This window comes from Cuculus canorus, chromosome 7 (assembly GCF_017976375.1).
Source record: "Cuculus canorus isolate bCucCan1 chromosome 7, bCucCan1.pri, whole genome shotgun sequence".
In the NCBI taxonomy this organism is placed as follows: Eukaryota; Metazoa; Chordata; class Aves; order Cuculiformes; family Cuculidae; genus Cuculus; species Cuculus canorus.
The window spans coordinates 16,867,645-16,890,884 of NC_071407.1; the positions used below are offsets into that span (position 1 = coordinate 16,867,645).

At 37.0% G+C, this 23,240-nt stretch overlaps 1 protein-coding gene across 9 annotated transcripts in view; it reads left to right on the forward strand.

Moving 5' to 3' along the window:
- EXOC6 (exocyst complex component 6) overlaps nucleotides 1-23,240 on the forward strand; it is a 93,553-nt gene that overhangs the window by 11,584 nt on the left and 58,729 nt on the right. For 7 of the 9 annotated variants that reach the window (XR_008450682.1, XR_008450684.1, XR_008450683.1 and 4 more), the window contains exons 2-11: nucleotides 8,855-9,026; nucleotides 10,323-10,370; nucleotides 10,498-10,588; nucleotides 11,492-11,537; nucleotides 19,394-19,598; nucleotides 20,738-20,893; nucleotides 21,520-21,588; nucleotides 22,357-22,440; nucleotides 22,535-22,581; nucleotides 22,967-23,087. Coding sequence is in view for 6 of the 9 variants with exons in the window: in XM_054071579.1 (XP_053927554.1) it covers nucleotides 8,855-9,026; nucleotides 10,323-10,370; nucleotides 10,498-10,588; nucleotides 11,492-11,537; nucleotides 19,394-19,598; nucleotides 20,738-20,893; nucleotides 21,520-21,588; nucleotides 22,357-22,440; nucleotides 22,535-22,581; nucleotides 22,967-23,087 (1,039 nt within the window). In the remaining 3 variants the exon portion in view is untranslated. Of the gene's footprint in view, nucleotides 1-904; nucleotides 1,111-5,446; nucleotides 5,512-8,854; nucleotides 9,027-10,322; nucleotides 10,371-10,497; nucleotides 10,589-11,491; nucleotides 11,538-19,393; nucleotides 19,599-20,737; nucleotides 20,894-21,519; nucleotides 21,589-22,356; nucleotides 22,441-22,534; nucleotides 22,582-22,966; nucleotides 23,088-23,240 lie in introns of those variants that run through there. The other 2 variants (XM_054071584.1, XM_054071583.1) reach the window with 2 other exon arrangements.

Here is a 23,240-nt window from a genome sequence, read left to right on the forward strand (position 1 = left end):
ATGCGAGCTCACAGAGTTAACAAAAATTAATAATATAAATTTATTGGAAAATATATGCTTTGGTTTTATGTTTGCAGAAGAATGTGACACGTCTGAGAATTATCTAGTTTGAATAGAATACATTCTTATTCAAACTGCATTTAAAATTTTAGTTATTGGATATTTTATTTAATCTGGAACTTCTTGATTTCTAAAATAATGTATTTACATTTGTGTAGTGGTGGTATTCAAAGCCTTTTGAAGTAACTTAGACATTTGTGACATTAAACGTTCTGTTCTATTTTGATCTCTTGTGAAGATTGTACAGAAACGATTGATACGTACTTATCTTGAAGATTGTCTGAAGTGCTCCAGATAAAGGAGACAAATTAGCTGTGGGTTGTAGTAGATTGCCAATTATTTCTGGGACATGTATAACAGAAAACTGATCAAATCTTTAAAAACTTAAAAGCTCACATTTTCATTGATTCATTGCTCCTAAGAATGGAACGATTTATATTATACTCTGTGGAAACAATAAGGGGAGATAAGAGTAGTCCTATATGGACTTTAACTTCTTGTTCTGTTTTCTATGAAATAACATAGGTTCCAACTATGTCCACTGTATCCATTTAGGTGTGTGAACCAGATGGCCAAACTTGCATTTAATCATGTGGCGATAGCCAGCACCAAAGCGAGTGAAGCTGGAATTTTCTTTGTCTGTTTTATCTACTATTACAGCACAAAATCAGAAAAAAAAAAATAGTAGTGCAGCACTTGTTTTTCAGTTCTTGCTTCATACATCAGTAAGTCGCACAAAGGCTTAGCAGGAAGAGGCATCTCCTTGGTCAGCAGTGTAAAAACAGGAAGGAGGAAGTCTATTGCAAATCTGGGCTTACTGATTATCAGTTCATGTTTCGCTGCAGAGGATGTCCATTAACAGCTATCAGCGTGATCCATTGCTTATCCAGCATGAACAATGACTGCTGTAGTGCTGCCACTACAGAATATGGACCGTGCTTATAGGAAGTAATGTTAACTAACAAACTGTACTCAGCCCTTTCCTGCTCATAGAAACAGGATATTATTAGTGAGAACAATTCGCAGAAATTGCACATCCAGGAAAACCAGGCAAGTAACGCATAACAGCTAAACTAAGATTAATAAAATCTTTGCTCAGATTAGGCCATAGCTTGAGTTCTGCATTGTTCTGGCGTGTAATGCAATCTTTCAAATAGAGCGGTGAGATGTAATTATGAACAAGGATGGCAGAACTGGACCCTGCGTAGTGCCTGACATAGAAAGACTGCTTAGATTTTAAGAAATGTGCTTATTACCATAACTTCAGTTGAATTACAGGAAACATCTGGACATTATTTTATAAAGCTTTTTAGAGTGTATGCAACAACCTATATGAAATTACTCCATGGAAAAATCCCTACGACATTTGCAGTTTGTGTAAACAGAAAATATCTTTGTGTATTGTAGGACAAAGGAAGTTTCTGCAATGTTTCCTGTGAAACTGCAGCTTAAGTGGAGTGTGTGATACAGTATCGTGGGCAAGGATGCCATGGTTATAGTCACAATGACAGATCTGGTTTAAGAGCAGAATTGTAATTTGGCTGGTCAGTGTTTTGTGCAACTTTATTTAATGTTTTGGTTTATTTGTTGTTTGGTCTTCTTTTGCTTGTTTGTTTTTTTATTAAGTGGGAAGTGGAGGGAGAGGACCTACTGGACCGTTTCTTGCAGTGTGTATATGGGAGCTAGAGGAGAACACCTCTAGCCTTGGTACAAAATTGGCTTTGGTAACAAGATATTATTTCTAAAACCATAATTTTTTCATAAGCAGACATTCTTTATTTGGGAGTTGGTTTGTTTCCATGTGTGTTTTGTTTTAATCATTACTTTGAAAAATGGAATAAAAATTTTGTCTGAATTTCTTTTTTTTATAACTTGGTTTAACTGATCCAAGTGATCAGGTAAAAATTTTTTTTTTTTCCCATAATGCTAAATCTGAAGTTCTACAAATTAGTCTTTATCTCTTGTATCCCTTGCAGTTCAGAAGTTGCGTGGTCAGGCTTACAACTGTTGTGCATATAGGTGTAATTCCCATCATCATCACAGCATTCAAGGAGATGTAACTGATTGGCACTTACTAAGTGGTTATCAGTACCATGTAAGGAATGTGTGTATACAGTGTTTAATTGCTACATATGTCTTGTGTAATAAGGAAATGAAAGACTTTGTGGCAATGTAGGCAGGAGTGGGGAACCTGCAATTCCTCCTAGAAATGGGGCAGAACAGGATGGGTTATGAGTGTGTGAAAATGGTGGAAAATAAGTCATTAGTAAGGAGCTACTTTGTCCTGTAAAAAGATTGGGTTTGGGTTTTTTCCAAAAAAAAATGGGGGAAAATTTCCAGATCTGAAACCCAAAAGGGGTTTGTTAAATATTCTTTTTTTTTCTTTACCTGATAGAGCATTTTAGTAATGACTTTTAAGTGACAGAGTTATTTATCACCAACCAGGTATTCACTATCTCCTGCAACGTTATTTTCTTATTAAAGTGTGGAGCTTTTATTTTTAGTAAAATAAACTCTTCACTTTCATTCTTGCCTGAAGCCTAGGTACCTGAGCTGTTCTGCTTACCATTGAAAAGTTACAGGTATCGCCATAAGTATAAGAGACAAAATCACTTTAGTTCTCATTCTGATTCTCTTGCAGTTCACTTTTCCATGCTAAATTCTGATGAAGTAGATTACAGTGGAAGTTTTGTTCAAGTTTCTGATTATTCTTATTTTCTAGAGGGAAGATGACATAGATGTGATGGTGGGGATGAGGAAGGAAAAAGCAAATTTAGGGTATTTGCTGAACCATCAAAAAATATTTTTAGGCTCCTCTCCTTTGACACTAGTCTGCACACATGTCCTTTGCCTGCCTTTCCAGGAGTCTGGTCAATATGTTATGTTAATTTCTGGACTTACAGTTTGTGGTTTTTTTTTTTTGGCCTGTAACTTTTTATTTCCATCCCCCTTAGTGAAATGCTGATCCTCTTTTAATCCCATTTGATCTCAGGCATTTATGTTATGTATCCTGGCTGTGTGCACAGAAAATGATAGCAGAAATAAATTTTTGAAGCTGTACTCTTACCGTTTGTGAAGAGGTAGACTTCTAATGACTTAGAGTGGTAATGCACATGTATGGAGTTGTCATTGTATAATGTATCACATGATTTGAGGATAATCGATTTTAAAATTATTGTTTTGTAAAGGGTCAGGTGGAGTTGACAGTGGGTTAAGTTTTATGGTTCTTGGCTGAATTTTATCTTTCTGGAGATTAACGTCAGTGTCTGGTATTTTTGTGCATAGAATGGTGCCCTCTGGTGCTTCAACAGGTTTTTGCATGTAATCATAAAAAATTGTCAATAAGACCTATTAAGTACATATTTTTCATGTTGTGTTTTAGTTTTGAAAATAAAGTGGTTTTTTTTTTGTAAAGTAACATTGCTTGATTTTCTTCCATTGGAATATGGTTGCATGTCTGAAAATTTTCCTTCGCTTTGCATTGAGACCTGAATCTGTTTATTCTTGTCTTTTGCCCTTCAGCCCAGGAGGTAAGAATAGATTGATGTAAAAATATCCTTCTTGCAGTAACGTTGAGCCAGTGACTGAGGCATCTTTCTCCTAAATTAGTTTGAGCAGTCTCTGACTATGCCCACTGAATTTTTCCATCTTCCGAGTACTTTCTGCTCTATCTTATATTTACCTTGTATAATGGCATTAATATGACTCATATTGCCCAGTTGTTGGGATGCGTCAGGGAATAAGAGTCTGTCTATATACAGAGTTCTGGGAAATATGGAGAAATAACCTGCTACACGTCCCCAGAAAAATCCTTCAGCTCTGCTGATGGGTGCCCTGCTTACCCCATCAGTTAGGATGATGTCACTGATTTGCAGTACTGATGTCTAACTAGTCACTAAAGTTAGTGTTCTCTCATTCCAGATTGAAAATTAAGATGGTATATTGTGGGGCTTTGGTTTTTTTTTTTTTTGCTGCCAAAATCAAATACAAACTTCTGTCTCCAACATCAATGATTTTTCTCCTTTATTTTTTCCCTGGTTGGAAGACTCAGGCTGAGAAAAATGTTGCTCTTCAGAACCAGGGGAGGGCTACAAAGATGATCAGAGGGCTGAAGCGTGTTCCATACGAGGACAGGCTGAGAGAGTTGGACTTGTTCAGCCTGGAGAGGAGATCTTATAGTGACCTTCCAGTGCCTGAAAGGGGCCTACAAGAAAGCTGGAGAGGGACTATTCATAAAGCCTTGTGGGGATAGGACAAGGGGGAATGGGTATCAACTGGTGAGGGGCAGATTTAGACTAGACATTAAGAAGAATTTCTTCAACATGAAAGTGGTGAGACACTGGCACATGTTGCCCAGGGAAGCTGTGGCTGCCCCACCCCTGGAGATGTTCAAGGCCAGGTTGAATGGGGTGTTAGACAGCCTGATCTGGTGGGATGTCCCTGCCCATGGCAAGAGGATTGGAACTAGATGGTTGTTAAGGTCCCTTCCAATCCAAACTATTCTATGATTCTATGATTCTAAATTTGTGCTGTGTTACGGACCACTGGCATCTACTTCAGGGACCCCTAAAGCTGAAAAGGTTCCTTGAGGTTCTTCATTCAGAAGTGTATAAATGTAAACAAAATTTGGAAGAACTATATATTACACATGTAAAATTTCTCTTGATAACCTATATGTGTTTGCCCTTCATTCTCTGGTGTATGTGAAGCAACTTAAAGTGAGAGAGAGGTTTTTAGCGTAGACGTAATTGCATGTAATAGTCATCTTCTGAAGAAAAGCGTTTGGAAGGCTTGCTACTTCCTCACTCTCTTCTCAACAGAACTGGGACTGTATGTTGTAAATTCTGTTAATTTTGTCTTGTAATTTAAAATAATTAGCTGTTGGATGCTTTCAGGATTCTGTGTCTCTCTCCAAGATACTTCAATATGTGATTTGTCTGTCTGATAGTTTAACTTTGAAAAGTACAGAGTTGCTATAAGGATTGTTTTCAGTGCCGTAATCTGTCAAGATGTACACTGTCAGATAGCTATTCGAAGGTAGTGATTATTTAGCTTAGTGCAGGTAATTTTTGAAATGCGTGCATGGAAAATAAGCTTCGGTATTGGAAATAAACAATTCTGTGCTATATGTCACGTCCCATAATAGGTACATCAGGCATGCAGAGCCTCAGTTATGTTTGGAGTTCTGAGAAAACGCCTAATTTCTATCCGTGGCCAGAAATAGTGTGGTTCTCTTGGGTACACTTACACTTTAAAGAAGACCAGTGCTATAGGTCAGACTTACTCCTGAAGCCTCTGTAAATAGTGTGTATGTGGTGTCCTAAGAGTACAGCGTCTTTAGAAAGTTAGTAAATTCGTTTAATCAGTCTTCTTACTTATCACCTAGATCAAGAAGTTATGATACAAAGTGTGGATTTATTTTATATTCTGCGATGATTTATTTCTTTAAAGGTAAGTTGCTGTGTCTCAGGAATTTTGCCACCAGTGTGCTGAAGAGGGTTGATTTGTTACTGTTCCCACAAGATGGAGCTGTCTACATATGTAATTAATATAGAATTTATACTACTAGTGAATCTTGAGAAGGCCCATCAAAATACTGTTATAGATAACAGATCATCATGTTATTAGTATTCCTCCAGAAAACAGTATAATGTAGAACATAAAATAATAACTCTTATTTTAATAAGGTAGGTTAAGGCAGTGTGTGGGATATACACAGTATTGATTCCCCCTGCCCCCAATTTTAAACACTTATTCCCTGTGTGTGTGATTTTGAATTAAATATCGTGATAACACCCCTGAGAATTATCAATCACTACTTTATTTATCATAAAACTGAAATATAAGTAATTTTAATACTGGTGAAAAAAAGTGCTGATTTTTATAACAGTGAATACTGTATCACCTATGCTACATCATATGTACTTTCAGAATTTCTGACTATGTTATCTGGAATTGTTTGATAACATTTTAAAGAGAGATCTCCTGATTGTAAGTCATTTCCCTTTTTCAGTATTTTAACAGCAATAAAAATCAAGACTAGTTATCAAGACAGCCGTGCTCAAGTGCAGCTACTGGGTACCACAAAATCATCACACAATGAAAGTCCACAAAGACATTGCGTTGTTACCACTAAAGAAAGTTTGGTGGTGCAAACTCAAGTATGGAGTTACTCTTGCACCACCTTGTATCTCATTTTAGGTATATTTGGTCTACTGTGTTCTGCTACTGTTTTCACTTACAGTTATGTTACACGACTTGCAGTTATGAGTACACAGTGATTGACACAAGTCTCCTATCTTTATGATAATGATGCTTCTTTTTCCCTTCCCTTTGAGAACACTGGAAGGAGACCTAAACTTGGAGACTCCTTCCACCCTGAAATGAAAGGCTCAAGGAAGCAGTAATACATTGAATATTTTTTCTTTTTTTCCTTTTTTTTAAATTTTGCTTTAGCATCCTGTGTGCTGTAGGTGGTGAGTCCAGTCCATTCAGAGGAAGGTCATGCATGCCTGATATCTGTGCAGAAGCTATCTCATGCCTCTGGTCCTCCTAATCTTTTTGTTTCTTCTCCAGGAATGGTACTTTGGAGACAGATGGATGTCCCTCCAGCGTCTCTGACACTTTTCTTATGGGATAGAGCAGCTCTCCTGTAGCTTGTGCTGTGTATTCTGGAGCACTACAACATTAATTGTTGAACCTTTTTCTCATCCCTTCCATATTTCTTTACAAATAATAGTGACATGGTCTACGTGCTTCCACTCAGGTCTTCAGATGCAGAACATTCAGTTGCCTAATGAGAGCTCACTGAATGCTGACTGTGTGTCTTGCACCTTTCTTTCCTCTCAGGCCAGGTTGCTCCAGCCAGCACCAGGCTCTGTGTGCAGGTGTTTCCCATGGGCAGTTTTGGGTCACTCGTGATCTTTCACCACAGCCCTTTAAACCTCACTTGTCCTGGGCAGCCTTGAGGGGCACCTTTTGGCAATCTAATGGAAACCTCTGGCAGTCTGACTGTCACACATTTGCTCCTTCCAGGTGTTATTTCAGACTTCAGTGGTGGAAAGGGAGAGGGGTGTATTTTTCCCTGTGTGAACTACTGCATGGGTCAACAATGCTTTTACCGTGGTGCACTTTGGAGGAAAAAGCTTGTATTTCAGTGCCATAACCTTATTTTCCTATAAATCATAAGCAAATGGTGGATATTGAAGGAATATTTTATTGAATAGATTTTTCCCTGAGGAAATACCTATAACAAGAAGGCTATTGGGAACTGGCTTTCTTCCTTTGGTTTGTAGGACAGTTTACTACCTCTCTCATTTCTCTTGATTTCAGTTGCTTCTCTGAGTATGTTGTCCAAGGTCAAAATGATGACGAATCTAGTTACAAGACTCTTTTCAATCTTTTCTGTATTATTTTCTTCCTTGAAAGATCACGTTTTTGTCAGATAGTCATCTAGAAGTTTGAATGGGTGATGATAACGCCAAATCTTGGCAAAGTGCAGCTGTCTGGCTAGAAAAGATGATCTTGAAGAATATGGGAAGTCATACTTCTCCGAGAAGTATGGGAGAAGTACTTTTTCTCTACTCAGGCTGTACTTTTGGAACATGAGCCTTCCCCCTCATCTTAAGATTATTTTTTTTTAATTTATTTTTAAAGCAACTTATTTTTATGGATTTCTCGAGAAAACTTTGCAAATATGAAAGGAAATTTGAAGCTAAAGAAAGCAATTTAAAGATGTTCCGTCTCCTGATACTTTTAAGTGCTTGTACAAATATGTTTGTATATGTATGATTGTATCATCCTTACATTGCTGCTCTCATTCTGTCTGAAACGCTGCTTCAAAAATGATCTGTCTTTGCTTTTCTTGCTATTTGGAGTTACTGATTAAATTTTGGGACTGCTTTTGCCTTACATTTCCTGGGAGACCTCATACCTTTGATTTCCAGCACAGTTCTCCATAATACCTCTTTTCTTGCTTCCTCCGCAAAGTCTAAAGCTTTAAATTGCCTCTGTCTTCTTTGCTCACTCTCACCCTTGGGAGTTTTTTCAAGCTATTTCTGACAGAGCTCAGCAAGCTGCACCAGTAATTTCTCCTGCAGTCATGTTTCCTGCTTGAGGTTTTCAGTGTATGATTCAAACAATTAGTAAAGTGAAACAAAAGACTGATTTGGTCTTTCCTGAAAGTTAGATCCCATTGAGGTAGCAGGATTAGGCATATGCGTGTCATGGTGTTACTTTTGGAGATGTGAAGTTTCGGCAGGAGGAGGCAAGGAGCCATGGGGATTGCCATCCACCAGGGGTCTGGCTGCTGCCACACAGTGCTCCCATCTTTCTGGCTGGAAGCATCCAACCTTGATTTAGTTGGATAACTCTGATGTTAGGAATACCAGAGAAGCAAGTTTGTATGTTTGCACTTCTTTATATTTAGTGAAGAGTGGAATTTGAAGGAGAAAAGCGATCCATGCTGTTTGAGGTGTCCAGAGAAACTGATTCTTTTGTACCCGTATTTGAGCATTAAGGCATAAATAACAGACCAGTGAGACTCAGGTCAACCATGATGTAACTGGTTAAGCACCTGGATTAATGCCATACGGGCTGGGTTCAGTTCTCAGTTTTGTGCCATCTCCCTTTTAATGCTGATTTTGGTGGAGTGGCTCGCAAATGGTGCCACTGTAACATCAAGTTTGTGTGCTTTTATTTTATTTTTAAGAGAGAGATTTTAATAAAGATCCTTGCATGCTATTTTTAACTGGGGGGCAAAGTGAACTTGCATTTTCTTATTTGTGTTTAACAGGTCTGTATATGATGACCAACCAAATGCACATCAGAGGTTTATGGAAAAACTAGATGCCTGCATACGAAACCATGACAGGGAGATAGAAAAGATGTGTAATTTTCACCATCAGGGCTTTGTGGATGCTATTACAGAACTTCTTAAAGTTAGGGCTGATGCAGAGAAATTAAAGGTAAGGAACTAGTTTTTCGGAGTTTCATGTATCATTGTCTTTGAATTTAAAAGAAGGAACTTGATTCTCTTACTGAAGAATAAGAATTTAGTGATTATCACATACACTCTGATGTTTACAAGAATTTTTTAGGAGTGAGTTATTTAGGATTTGTGATTATAGCTGTGTTACCTGATCCTGATCCAGTAGTTTACATTTACAAAGCTGAATATTTCATTAGCTCTAGTTCTGATTTTTTTAAATCTATGTTTTCAGAAAATGTTATCAAAATTATCTTACTCTTTTTAAATGCTTTGTCAGAAGCTAAACAGTGAAAATGGTAAAACCAATATTTCTTACATAGATCTTTTTCTAATCATGCATTTACAAGTCAGAACTTAGAAAAAAATAAAGTATTGATTAGAGAAATAAAAATACTGTAATTATGCATGAAAAATAAATTTTCTTAAGTCTGTAATGAGTAGGAGTGTAGGTGGAGTTAATAGTTTTCATTAGAAATGAGAATGTAGATTTACTCCCAAATCAGAATGCAGAATAGTGAATTATGAGATCCGTCCCTTTTAGCTCTCTTTACACTTTTGAGAGCAAAATAATGCACGCCAGACAGAATGAGCATAGTTCATCAGAGGTTATGATTAGAAGAGCATTATATAAAGGATATTCAGATAACAAGAGACCAAATACAGCGTCAATGAGGTCATTGAGCATCTTTGTTCAGAAATTAATGAGATTTTTAATAAACTAGAATGTGCTTCCTTATTATGATGACCTAATGAGTCACTTACTATGTGGGAAAATCTGAGGTCGAGCTTTGCCTGCACCTGCAGCATTAAAATGTTGCTGTGGTTTGGAGATTTCCACGTTTGATGTTAATCAACCACCCAGTGTTTGCATTCAGCAAAGTATGAATGTTTAATTACCATAAAATGCAATCACCATTTCTTACAGACAATGAATGGCCCATAGAGCTCATTGAGGTTATCAAAAAGGGACCAGTGGTCAATTGGGTCAATGATTTGAATTGTTTGACAGACCTACAGAAACAAGGAAAGTTCAAAAATCCCAAGTAAATTTGAGAAGTTTGCCACAGAATCTGTTAGAAAGAACTGTCATAAGTAATTGAAGTTAACAAAAGCCCTTTGCGATCAAAAGTTCAAGTTCAAGCTGTAGAGTTAATTTGAATTTGCATTTCTTTGTTCTAAGTTTCTCATGAAGCATGATCTGATTACAAGGGTGAGCAGTCACATCAGGGCAATATATGCATATTTGTCTAACAAAGGTGAAATTATTTTTAAGGTCCAAGTTACTGATACCAACCAAAGGCTTCAGGATGCTGGGAAAGAGGTGAGAAAATGGTGCTCCCTATGGGGGCATTATGAATATGAATATTTGTAGCAAATTAAACTTATTTGCATAATTTAATTGTGTTTTTTTCCTTTTTTTTTTTTTTTTTTTTTTAAAAATCTCTAAGGTGATAGCCCAAACAGAGGAAATAATCCGATGTAGAGTTCAACAACGGAATATTACAACAGTTGTGGAAAAACTACAGTTGTGTCTTCCGGGTGAGTTGCCTACAGCTCAATATGATGGTAGATTAAATAAAGTAAGCAGGAATAACCAAAATACAAAATAATTTTATTTTTTAAATGGGGGTCCTGTAACATCAAGTCTAACAGCAGAATTAATGGGTTTTAAAAAGACGTCCACATGTAGATTCCGTGTCTTTTACAGCATTTGACATAGGGCAATTATGCCACTTTGTGAAAAGACAGCGAGCTAGATGTAAATGATGCAAACCATGTAGCCACATGCAGCTTTGAATGATGTAACATATTTAATATGATAAATAATGTACTTCCTGATTAAGAGGGTGAGTTTTTTACTCTTTGAATTCTATGGAAAATACTAATGATTCTATTTCAGCATTGTACTTTTAGCTCTATGTCAATACAGGCTTTTTTTTTAAGAAAACAAAAGGGCTCTAAATTACTTCAGAAAGGTAATATTGTAGGATTGCACACAACTCTATAAGGATTTTGTCCTGTCCGTTACATTGGCGTAAAACAGATTTGAGAAAATTTCTTTGTAAAGTTTTATTGTTGACTTGTTATGAGTACAGTAGGTGGTACTGTTGCCATTTAATGGAGACAGGTCATAGATTGGTAATAGAGATGAAGTTATGTAGTAAATGAATGAATATGCTTGATATATATGCCTACTGTTTTGTTTGATCGTAATTCTTTTTCATTTAAAAGCTGTTCTAAGAGTTCAGTTCTTTTTTCTTAACTGCATTCTAGAATATTCTTTGCTAGTTCCATCACATTTATGCTACAGTAGGAATTCAATAAAGTAAATGTAGCACATCCTTTTCTATGGTTTATTTTGTCCTTTACAATATGTATTTTTTTTTAATAACTAAAGCCATGATAAGATCAGTGGGTTAATCTGCTTGGGTTTTTTTTCAGTACTGGAAATGTACAGCAAACTAAAAGAACAGATGAATGTAAAAAGGTGAGTGAATTTATTAATATAAGTGAAATACAAATTTTGTCAATAGAATATCAAACACTAAAGTAATCAAGTAAATAGTCTCTAGACTACAAGTTCTGCTGCTTGGTACATAAAGCTTTCTTTTCTTAATACTTTGCCTGTGTTTCAGGTGTGGCACTGCAAGTGAATAAATGTATTAAATATAAAAGCTTCTAGGAGCTTACTGATTGCCAGAAAAATAGTGTTTACTTAAATAAGCATGATATGTAGTGAAATTCTGATTGCAAAATGTGAAATAGAATGTATTTTTTATTAATACTTAAAACAGCTTACGAAGCAAGATCCGAAGTAAAGATCTTTGCAGAGTCTATTAATTGCTGATTAATCTAACATGATATATTTAAATCAAATTCATAATCCAAGAAAAAAGGATATTTAATTCCATATATCTTTCTTCAGACTTATGTAGTATCTCTGCTGATCTTTTGTGTACATGGGACTATGAGAATGAAATGTAGAAAATGTGTTGGTTTTTTTCCCCCCCCGTGACAAATTGACTTGTTGAAAAAAATTTAAAACCGTAAATAAAAATGAACTTCTAGAATAGAGATTTCTAACTAGTACCTGACCAGCTGCTCCTTCCTCTGCTGTGTCTTCACTTTCCATCTTCTCAGAGAGCCACTTACTGCTGCAGTAATCGCAGTATTTCCAGTTCTCTTTCTGTGGCAACTTGGCTGCCCTTGCCCTCCTGTAGCTGTCATCCTGTCCCTCTGGGGTGACTGCTGCTGCCTTGCACCTCGTGCACAACCACCCCAGGAATACTACTACTGCCGTTCTTCCTGATTTCTACAGCATCATTTCCACCATTCTGCCTGCCTGCTTTTCATACAGCCTCAGTCATGCTGGTTGCTCTGTCTTCCCTTGCTGGATTCACTGTCATTGTCATTGCCTCTTTGTGTATTTGGCATCACTGCAGCAAGCTCTTACAAACAAGTCTGTCTGGGTCTGACTGTTTCCATTTGGGACTAGCTATACGTAGTCAAGTGTCTACAGGGCTAGTCTGTGATCTAGGTTTACTTTTGGACTCTGGGCTTCTGGATAGCCAAGACCTCTTGCTGTATCATTGGACATCTGAAAATCCTCAAGAGCGGCCACTGTGTCTGAGCAAATTGTCTCTAAAGCCTCTGTGCAGACATGTACTATATGTGTCACATCTACTGTACACATCAGATCAATCAGCACTGCAGCAAATCTGGTGGGTCTTCGACCATCGTGTACGAGCTACGCGATACCTGTGCTGCTTGGGAGGTCTGCAGATATGTAAGAGCTTTGAGAATAATCTAATAGTTATGACACTATGCTATCTCTTATTGCAATCAAAACTTGCTAGTTGTGAACCAGTGTGGTAGATATTATCAGCTTGACTGCTGTACAGTTTCCTCTGAACAGAACACTGTTTTGACATCTGCTTAAGAGTAGATAGCCACGTATTGTTGCAGTGCTCTTGGAGCAGATCAACAAAAGATGTAAACAGTCAGGTGCCCTTGCTGCTCTGGTCAGAGAACAGACTGCAGGTTGTACTGTCTGAATGGTACCACTTCCTTCTGCAAGGTAGTCTGTAGCGTGTGCTGTGCTTTGCATGTTAAAAAAATGGAAACGCTGGGATCGAGGCCTGCATTCTGCCATTCTCTTGCTCTGTCATGCAAGACAAGCAGCATCCTAGTTTTAGAATTGCAAGGGAAGTTATCTCTCCATGATAACATTAGGAATTATCACTTAGGTGAGATAAAATTGCAGATGGCTTTTAGCATTTTGACTCCATTTTTGTGAGTAGTTTTGTGGAGTCCACTGGTGGTTGATGTGCTAAATTTCTATTATGTAAGAGATTCATATCTGATAGTTTTTCTGTGGAAGGAGTTGCGAGACAGGGAGCCTTAAAAGTCAAAGGACAATATATTGAATTAAGGGGTTTGGACATGTCGTTTTCATACCATAAAAAGATCTAAGGGAGAGGAGAGGTGCTTGTAGCTTTGATCTACCATACCTTGAAATCACATGGAGTGCAGAAGGTTTAGACTCTGCTGCAGGCTACGACTCCAGCTGATATCTCTTTCATTAGCCATGCTACAGTTACCACCTTGTCTGTGACTGACAATTCCCTGTAATACAGCCTAGAGGTGGCTATCCTGGAGAACCTGTAGGTGATTCAAATGGTAATTTCCTTGTCCCTCAGAAGGCCACAGATCCAAAGAGGGAGTGGGTCCTGGCCTTTATCACTAAATGATTAAGCAATAGCAAGGCATCCATAGCATCAGTGCAAAGACATGATAGCTGATGTGTGCAGGTACAAGGAATTTCAAAACTGACCTTCCTGAGTTGTGCTGTGAAGCTGTCCTGAAAGAGTTGGAGAGAGGAGCATTCACAATCCCTTTCTTAGCAAAAGAATGAGGAATGTTTATTTTTGGCAAAGATAATTTTTCTCATAAACCTTCACTGAGGTTTGTTAATGCAGCAAAGCCTTTGTTGGTCTTTTTTAAAAAGAATTCTTTTCTTTTAACATAATCTGTTTGCAGCCTTTTAGAATATTTTCATTATTGCATTCTCTTACAGTCTTCCACTGTGAATTTCTAGTGTTTAAAGGAAGGGAAGAAGAAAGTGGGGCTATTCTATATTTTTGGGGACAGTTGTTTTAGGGTAAAGGTTGGAATTCCATTTCCTTTTCTCCACAGCAGCAGCTTTTAAGGTAATGCAGGATTTTGGGTCTGGAATACATCCTGGTTTATGCAGATGGAATGGAGGTTTACTGAGTAGACCAAAAAGCCATCTGTTGATAGCAACTTTTGATCCCTGTGGACATGGGCTACATTTGAACTGATGACCTAGAGGTGAAAGGCTCTGTATCCTATTTATCTGTCTCCTGAGCCATACATAACACAAGTTGACAAGAACTGTAGTTGGGAGAGGAAGTAACTGTGGAATCTGCTCCAAACAGACACGATTGGCTGGAAAGAGTTATGGAGGTTTTAAAGTCTTTGCTGAAGAAGCACAAGGGAGAGGTATGGTTTCTCCACTGCTCTCGGAAACACTTGGTGAGGGCTATGCATTTAGGCTGAACTACTTAGGTCTTTCATTTTAAGTCAGAGATAAGATCACCACACATTGTATGCAGCTCTGTTATTGTGGTCTGTGTGTTTGGATTTCAATGTGTGTCTCTGGAGAAAGCTCCAAACTGCTTCAAGAGATTGCCTAATTGGGAGTCGTTTGTACTGGTGGTTTTGCAAGTTTTCCACAATGAGTATTACAAAAAAACCCCCAAACCCACCATACAATGGAAATAATTAAATAAAGTAATCAGTTAAGTTTGTCACCGAGTCTTCTTGAATCTACTGCGAGAAGGACTAAAGAAAGAGTATGATGTTTCAGAGTGAGCATTTTGCCCTGGAAGACTTGGATTTGCTTTCTGACCTCACTATAAGCTTTCCTCTGAACTGTGGGAAAGATAGAGTTGATTAGTTATTTAGGTTACTAAGTCTCACTAAAACAGTCTTGCAGCCTTTCGCTGCAAAAACCTTCCAAGCTTTCAAATAAACTTTAAGACATAAAGGATGCAAATAGGAAGACTTCATCATTTATATAATTTGGTTTTACCCATGTTTGTATGGAAAGATATCAAAACAGTTAAAACTGATGGTGATTTGATTTTGGTTTTCTGCATTGTTTTTGGAACCGTGTCAACATAAAGCACTGGATTTTGCCAACTGTGAATCAATACTTCCCAGAGGTACCATGTATCTGGATAACCCCCCCCCCATCAAAGTATATGTTTGATACTGAACTTTCAGCTGCTTGCATTCTCACAACCCTATTTGTTTTATAATTTCTATTTTTAAAAAATCTCCTACCACATCATTAGCAATGAAAGAGATATTCCACAGATCTTGGTCTTTTCACACGCAATTCTTTAATCTGATTTTCAGAGACATTGAGCTCTTGACTCACTTTCAGAGTTAGTACTGCCTTGATCTTGGTTTGTGCTCCTTTCAGGCAACTGACAAAATTGATATGCCAGGGAAATTTAAATATTAGGTTTAGAATTGTTAAGACAACTAGATTTAAAACCAAATGAATAAATAGATAATTGTTCTTTTGGTGAAAGGTATTCCATTGCAATTTCAATAGATCATCTTCAAGATCTCTGTGAGTATGACTTTTCCGCAGTGTTACTGAAAAATTCCAATGAACTCCCATAAATTTGTTCGGTAGAGTAAAAGAAATTTTTCATATTTACTCAGTGAAGGTGTAGTGAGCAAGAATATAGAATATTTGCCTCTGAGGGAAGCACAAAGGCTGGAGAACACCACTATTTTTTCTTTGTATATTAAGTTTGTTTCCTTAATTAAAATAAAAGAAGAATTTTGTTTTTCAACAGCAAGTTTTGGGACATAACTGTATGTTTCTTTACACAAAGGGCTTTTGAACAAATGCATTGTTCTCCATAATACTCTTAGCTGTCGAGTTTATCTCGCTCCTGTTCTGTATAGCTTTTTGACTGCTCTAGTTTAACTTGTTTGGGCTTTTTTAGTAAGTTTTGCTGTTTTTTTGTAACTGCCTCCAAGTGATGCGCAGCTGAGAAAAATCTTAAAAGTTCTCTCTGTTACTTAAAACATAACTTAATATTTTGTGTACACTAAAGTAATGGTCGCTTCCTTTTCATTTTGGATTTTTTGTGTATTCAAGTTTCAAATTCTAATACAGAACCGACTACTCTGCGGCTGTGACTTGGACATTTTGTAAAATGCCTGCTCAATTAGTGAATAAGATGATGCAAAACACTAGTATCAATCTTGTGTGTATGTGTGTGTGTTGGTTTTGTTTGGTTGGTTTGGTTTTTTTCCAGTTGTGCTTCTTGCTGATTTTAGAAGTTTCCATTTTTATAGTTTGATGATGTTTGTAAAATCTGTCTTATGGTTTTCTGGTTCTAACAACAAGATGGATCGGTTTGGGACAATCTTATCATATGACCTCTGTTGGTGTTTCAAACTTATGTCTTGCATTATAAATTTTGCATTGGGGAATGTATTTTTGCAGGATGAGCTCAGAAGAATAAACAGAGGACTGCTATATTTATGTAAAAAAAAAATAACATTGAAGATACTACTTTAACTGATTTGTAGGCAGATGGGCATCTTCACCTTATATGGTTGAAAACATGTTGGGAACTAATAATATTCTTAAAATCTTCAGCATTGAGCTAAATCTGTGGAATTTTTAAAGCAGAATATACAAATGTGTTATTACATGAAATTATATGCAAAACATTTTAGTTTAAATCCTGACCTGCAGATGACCTTCAAATTAATAAGACTCCAGTTCTTTATCAGAACAGATGTTAAAAGGGCAAGGTCTTGAGCTCCGTATATGTATATATATAATTAGTAAGAGACTCTAGAATGGATTTAAAGTGGATTATGTAAATTCTGATCTTGGAGACAGCAGTCAAAAACCTTCCAGATGAACTAACAGCGTTCTGATAAGCTGATCTGTATAATTTAAATAAAAACCTTTTATACGATTTTGATGCTATTATGGTTTTATTCCCAAGAAGTCTCACCATGTGGCAGTCTTGGTCATTTACTATTTAAAAAAAACAAAACCCACACACATAAAGCCCCCAGACCCCTTGTTATCTGCAACATTCCCATCGCCTTATGTATATTTTATATAAACCAAGTATATAATAAACAAAAGCTCCTAATTTACACTTGAAACCTCTTTATTTGCAGTCTCATGAAAGCGGTTGTGTTCCGGAATAAAAGAGAAGACTTTTCCCATCCTTCAGCTATGCTGAATTGTTAGCTTAAAAATGTCTTGATTGAGAAAATTCAAAACAACGTGCTTATTTCAGAATGGAACAAGAAGTTATGACAGAAGTATTAATAATTTATTATTACTTTTGTACAGAAGGGGAGCCAGCAGCTTTAACTGCATTTCAGTTTGATCTATATCGTCTCTATCCAGAAGCAGAAGAACTGTAAAGGACACTTTTCCAGGTTTTCTTGAACATTTCAAGGGACTTAGCTTATATTCAGCTTTTCCCTTTCGAAATGATGTGGCAGTTCTCCAGTACCAGTTGTGTTGGAACTAAGGTTATAGTGCGGGAAGCTAAAAATGGGCTAAGACTATTTGTGGAAAGAAAGGATTTCAACTAACAGCAAGTTAAATCAGTCTGATTGTAGTTTTTCTACTTTTCTCGTTTGAGACCAAGCTAGAAGGCATCCGTTTACCTTTTCTGTTCTAATACGCCAAACTACATGCATTTTTAAAAAAACTGCCTGAGCTGAGTGGCTGTTAAGAATACTGCTTAAAGGGAAAGTATTGTCACATCTGCGACTAGTTGCTGTGCTATTCATGTTTAACCTGTTTCCTGTACCTCTCTTTAAAATGTTGTTGACATCACAGATTTGTTGATCATGGAGTTTCTGTTTATTGCCTTCTTAGTTTAGCTGTCTATCTCAGAATTGGCCCACTATTGTTTTGCTTAATCTTTTCAATAAAGTCAAAATTTTCACAAGTATTCTGCCTTAGGAGCCTGATTGACATTTGAAAATTAAATAAAAAAGGGTACTGACTTTAGGAACAGGCATATAAGAGCCTGGCTCAGCTCTAATTTTCCACCTTGTGGTGTTCATGTCTCTACTAAGAGCATGAAGAACCAATTTCCCTCAATTAAAATTTCCTTCTTTAAGTGTTTGACTAAGTCAGCTGAAAATATCAACCTTTTACTCATATGCTACAGACCTGAAGTTGCTAAATGGTTTTAGGAAGTAAATCATGGCCCCACAGCCCCTATAATCTATGAGAGAACTGAGACTGAAGACAAGTAAATAATTTTAGTAGTAAATAGAATTGATGTCTCAGCATTATGTATCTTTCTGTTGTCAAAATTGTTTGAGTCCTTAAATTTTTTAACTTGGTTTGCAGTTAAGTCACATTTACACTTTTAACTTGAGTAGTTCTTCAAACTCATCCCTTATGTGGAGTTTCACAACATAGTTATGAATGCACTGCATGACATCTGTGTAGTATATGGACATGAGAGGGAATGTATCTTTGTATTGTTTTGTTTTTTTTTCCACTTTTTGATCATATCTTCCATATTTCTGCTACAAATAGTCTGTAGGCTAACAGAAAGAACAGAGTAAATTAAGGAAACTTGGTTGTTGGTTTGTGGGTTTTTTTTAAACTCTCTGACCTTAATGCTTGTTCAAAGTAGTCATTTTTTTGGTGGAGTATACTGTGTTTTGTCAGAACTGTTTACAGTGAAATGTTATATACTGCTGGAAAAAATATTGCTCGAGATACGTGCATACATGTCTCTTCCAGCTCAGAATGGTGGAAAGGGGGTGGGTATGGATGTGTCTATATGTTCACATATACCAAAAGAAGGCAGATACATACAGGCGCACTTTTCTAAGTTTTTTTTCATTGTTTGTTGCATATACTGCCATGTTGGGTGGTTAGCAATTTGTGTTTTCAGAAAGAACAACTAATGGAAAACCCTAATAAATTCAGTCTAGAAGGGGAGATAATTATGACTTTAATGCCTCCCTTTTGCAGGCTGCTCCGTGTGGCGTAGGACTCTGTTGGTCAGAACAGCTACAATAGGAGCCTACTTCAAATTTTGATTTGACTGAGTTGCTTTGACAGTTCACTGTTTTTTTTTCCAAACTAAAGCCTTATGTGGATTTCTTAATTTTTCTAAGAACAGAGTAATTTCATTAGGTGGAAATTGTTTGTGTCGTGATGTTGCTAGATTTGATGAAAGTGTTTTATTAAAATTTTATAAGATACATAATTTTATTTTAATCTCTTTGTAGATACTATTCTGCTTTAAAAACAATGGAACAACTAGAAAATCTATACCTTCCTAGAGTAAGCCAATACCGGTTTTGCCAGATAATGATAGACAATCTTCCAAAACTGCGTGAAGAAATAAAAGAAATATCCATGTCAGATCTCAAGGATTTCTTAGAGAGTATTCGAAAGCATTCTGACAGAATTGGGGAAACTGCCATGAAGCAGGTAAGCTGACCTAACAGGATGACTTCTGTCCTGTTACCTGCTGAAGATGTCGTTGTCGAGTCTTAGGTTAGCGGAAAAGATTTGCCTAAGGATTACAGCCAGCACATAGACCTTTGAGTAAAGTTGGAGAGCTGTGAAGTGCCTGCTTACACCTTGGCTAATTTCTTCTCCTGGACATGAAGCTGTTGATTTCAGTGGTCCCTGACTAACACAGGAAGCGGCAGTGTGACACCTCAGTAGCATCAAACTTTCTTTTCCAGTTTTTTATCTGTGTCCTAGAGAAGTAAGTTTCCTTCCTAGGAAGGGAAGCAGAAAAGCTGTGTATGTAGAGTTGCACAAAATTGTGAAATACTTTGAGCAGTCAACTCCTAGACATTCTGCAATTCAGCAGCTACCACAGTAAAACAAAAAGCAGCTTATCTGGCCAGCCAACAAGGGTGAGTAAGACTATAAAGTTTTGAGATAACAGCTTGGGACAGCTGGAGCCCTTGCCTGTTCCGTCACAAAATGATCTGCTGTTTCAAAGCATTGGTACTGGGCAAGCTTTAAAAGCAGCTCATGCTTTTAAAATTTGTTTGGAGAACAAGTAAAGTTGTCATTTGACTTTTTGTTAGGCAGAGTTCAGGTTGGGTTGGTATTTTGTCATTTAAGGTTCTTCTAAGATGCGGCATTGATTATTATAAACTTAATTGCAAGATTTTACTTTACTACCTTATTGCATCTCTTCCAGTTATAAGGACAATATAGTGCATTTGGCTTCTACAGCTCTTTGCTCACTGAGGCTGAACTGAAGACAGCAGACAAACAGCTAGAAACTCTGTGATAGCTGCTCTTCATTTACATATCGATTCTCTATTTGCTGTTTATGATCAGGAAAATTACAGGTTACTTTTTTTTTTTCTGCCTCTTAAATTGCATTCTGGAGATTAAGAAAGAATTATGCCGAAATTAGCTATTGAAATAATTTATCATCTGAGATCTATTTGGAACAAACTCATCACTATAGGCTGAGAGCACACATCTTGCAAGTATACTGATGTGTGTTCAATAGCACCACCTGGTTTTCATGTCATAGTGTATACTCTTCAGTGATGAAATTTGCATTACATCCCTCTTTATTTGTACTACTTTTAAAACAGGCACAGCAGCAGAAAACCTTTAGTACCACTCTTCAGAAGCAGAATAATGTAAACTATGGTTGGAATATGCATTTATGTAGAAGCAGAGTTTTGGAAACCAAGAATGAAATTACATTGAAGCGAACGTTTGAAGATGATGATGAACATGAAGAAGAGGTAGTGTTATACTAAATGAGTATATTGTATTTAGAATGAGTTTTGTAGGTTTATTGGACAAAACCTGCAATACACTGTTTGTAGATGGCCAATGTTAGGACGAACCAGGGAAGACTTTCAAGGGACACCAGTCCAGATCAGCATTCTAGGGGGGGAAATAGTGCTGAAATATTAGTTGTTTTAGTGCTAGGTTTAGCATCATGTTTGGGAACATTCAATTGGATAGAACTTGTAATTATTCTGGAATTCATTTGCAATTCATATTATATATTACCTGCCCAGTGCAAATGATATGTGGCCCACTGGAGTATTTTGCTGTTGCTAAAGCCAGCATTTCTGTGTTGAGGACTTCAGCTTGTGTTAGAACTATTTCAGCTGTTAAATACTCAGTATTCATAAATTTAATAAAACAGCAAATATTGAGGCCTTTATATGTGGTGCTCTGAAAACACAGTGAAAGGAGTCTAGTACTGTAGTACAAAGAGAGGGGAGAGTCGAGCAATTAGTTTATGCTGTTGTGATAGTACCCATCCATTTTTGTGTCCTTATGAAGTGGACAAGTTCTGTTGGTGATTTTCCAGATTATATACTTTTTATTCTTTTATACTTTTCCTTTCCTTCTTCAGGTTTTAACCGCACAAGATCTTGTAGACTTTTCTCCAGTCTATAGGTGTTTGCACATCTACTCAGTTTTGGTATGTATTAAGGTGACCTCATAAAGATGTTTTACTTTTTGAGGACGAGACAATGTAGCACAGATTTCTAATGGACAGATGGTTTCTACTGAATGGTCATTTTAATGAGATGGATAGAATGTCACTTGAATTCCTCACAATTCAGCCATTAGGCACAGAGGGTATTGTATTTTTGAGGGCCATGATAGGAGAAATATTGAAATCCACAGTCATTGTATTTACCATTTCCAAAGAGAATAAGCAAATATTAAATAAATATCTCAGGGTTTGGGAGAGTGGGGATGGGAGGCAGTAGACAGTTTTCAGGCAAAGCTAATGCACGTGGTGTTCAGACGTGTGATATATTCACAGAAACGTTTTTGTAACAGCTTTACAATGTGTTTAGTTTCTTTAATAACCTATAGAAAAAATTTAGGAGGCACTGAGTTTCAGTTATGGAGTCGTAGGTAATACGCCTTGTATGTAAGTATTAATATACTCTGAAAGTTGTAGTTTAAAAACATAAATATTGCTTGAAATGCCTAATATTGTTTGACAAAATACAGGCACATGAGCAAAATCCTTATTTACAGTACATTCTGGGGCTCTGTGAAAAAGAAAAGGTAATTTCTGCATATTTCATGCATGCAAAACTGTGCTGGGGTCAGCTGGAGATTTGTGTGGAATAAATGCAAAATATCTGGCCTTGTTTAAGAGAAGTCTACCCTTAATTTAAGAAGCATCTTTTTCTTATTGAGACAATGTTGAACTGCTTTTGTCACGTTTTAGGGTGATGGAGAAATATTTGAAAATTACTACAGAAAGCAAAGAAGGAAGCAAGCAAGATTGGTTCTGCAGCCACAGTCAAGCATGGTAACCAATACATTTGTTTTTTGCATTGATTTGGCTTGTACCTAATACTTTGTGGCATTTTTATTCATAAACTTCTTTTCTTTTTCACTGAAAGCATGAAACAGTAGAAGGCTATAGAAGATACTTCAGTCAAATTGTAGGGTAAGTTTTCTAAACAGACTTTTGTTTCAGTTCTACTATGCTGATTATTAATTCACTCTCTCTTCTCCCATTGTCCAAATACTTTCTTCTGCAAGATTCGTTTCTGCACATGTCATGCGGGTGGTTGTTGCTGGATCTGAGTGGGGAAGAGCATCCAAGTCCTACCAGTACGGTGCCCCACAAGGGCCCTCCGGTGGCCTGGGCTCCAGCTGGCATGAAACAAACTTGTCACATTTTGACTTCGTGCTGGGCAAAGCAAAACACTAAACCTACCAAAGTGTCACTGTCCAACTGGGGAAGGGTTTGACTATGCCTGTGTGTGAAAGGGTAGAATTTGCTGCAATATTATGAAACAACTTAATAATTTAGCGCTATTTTGTTTTAGTTTCTTTGTAGTAGAAGACCACATTTTGCATGTAACCCAAGGACTGGTAACTAGAACATATACCGATGAACTATGGAACATGGCCCTTTCCAAGATAATTGCTGTTCTTAGGACACATTCAGTAAGTGAGAAGTCTTATCCGTTTAAATCCTCTTACTTCAGTGCTCTGTATATTTAAGCTGGGATAGGAACGAAGTGAAAAATTACACCTCTCTCATGTTTTCTCTTCCTTGTGATTAAAAATTGCTCAGATTTGGGAAAGAGCCTGCCAAGC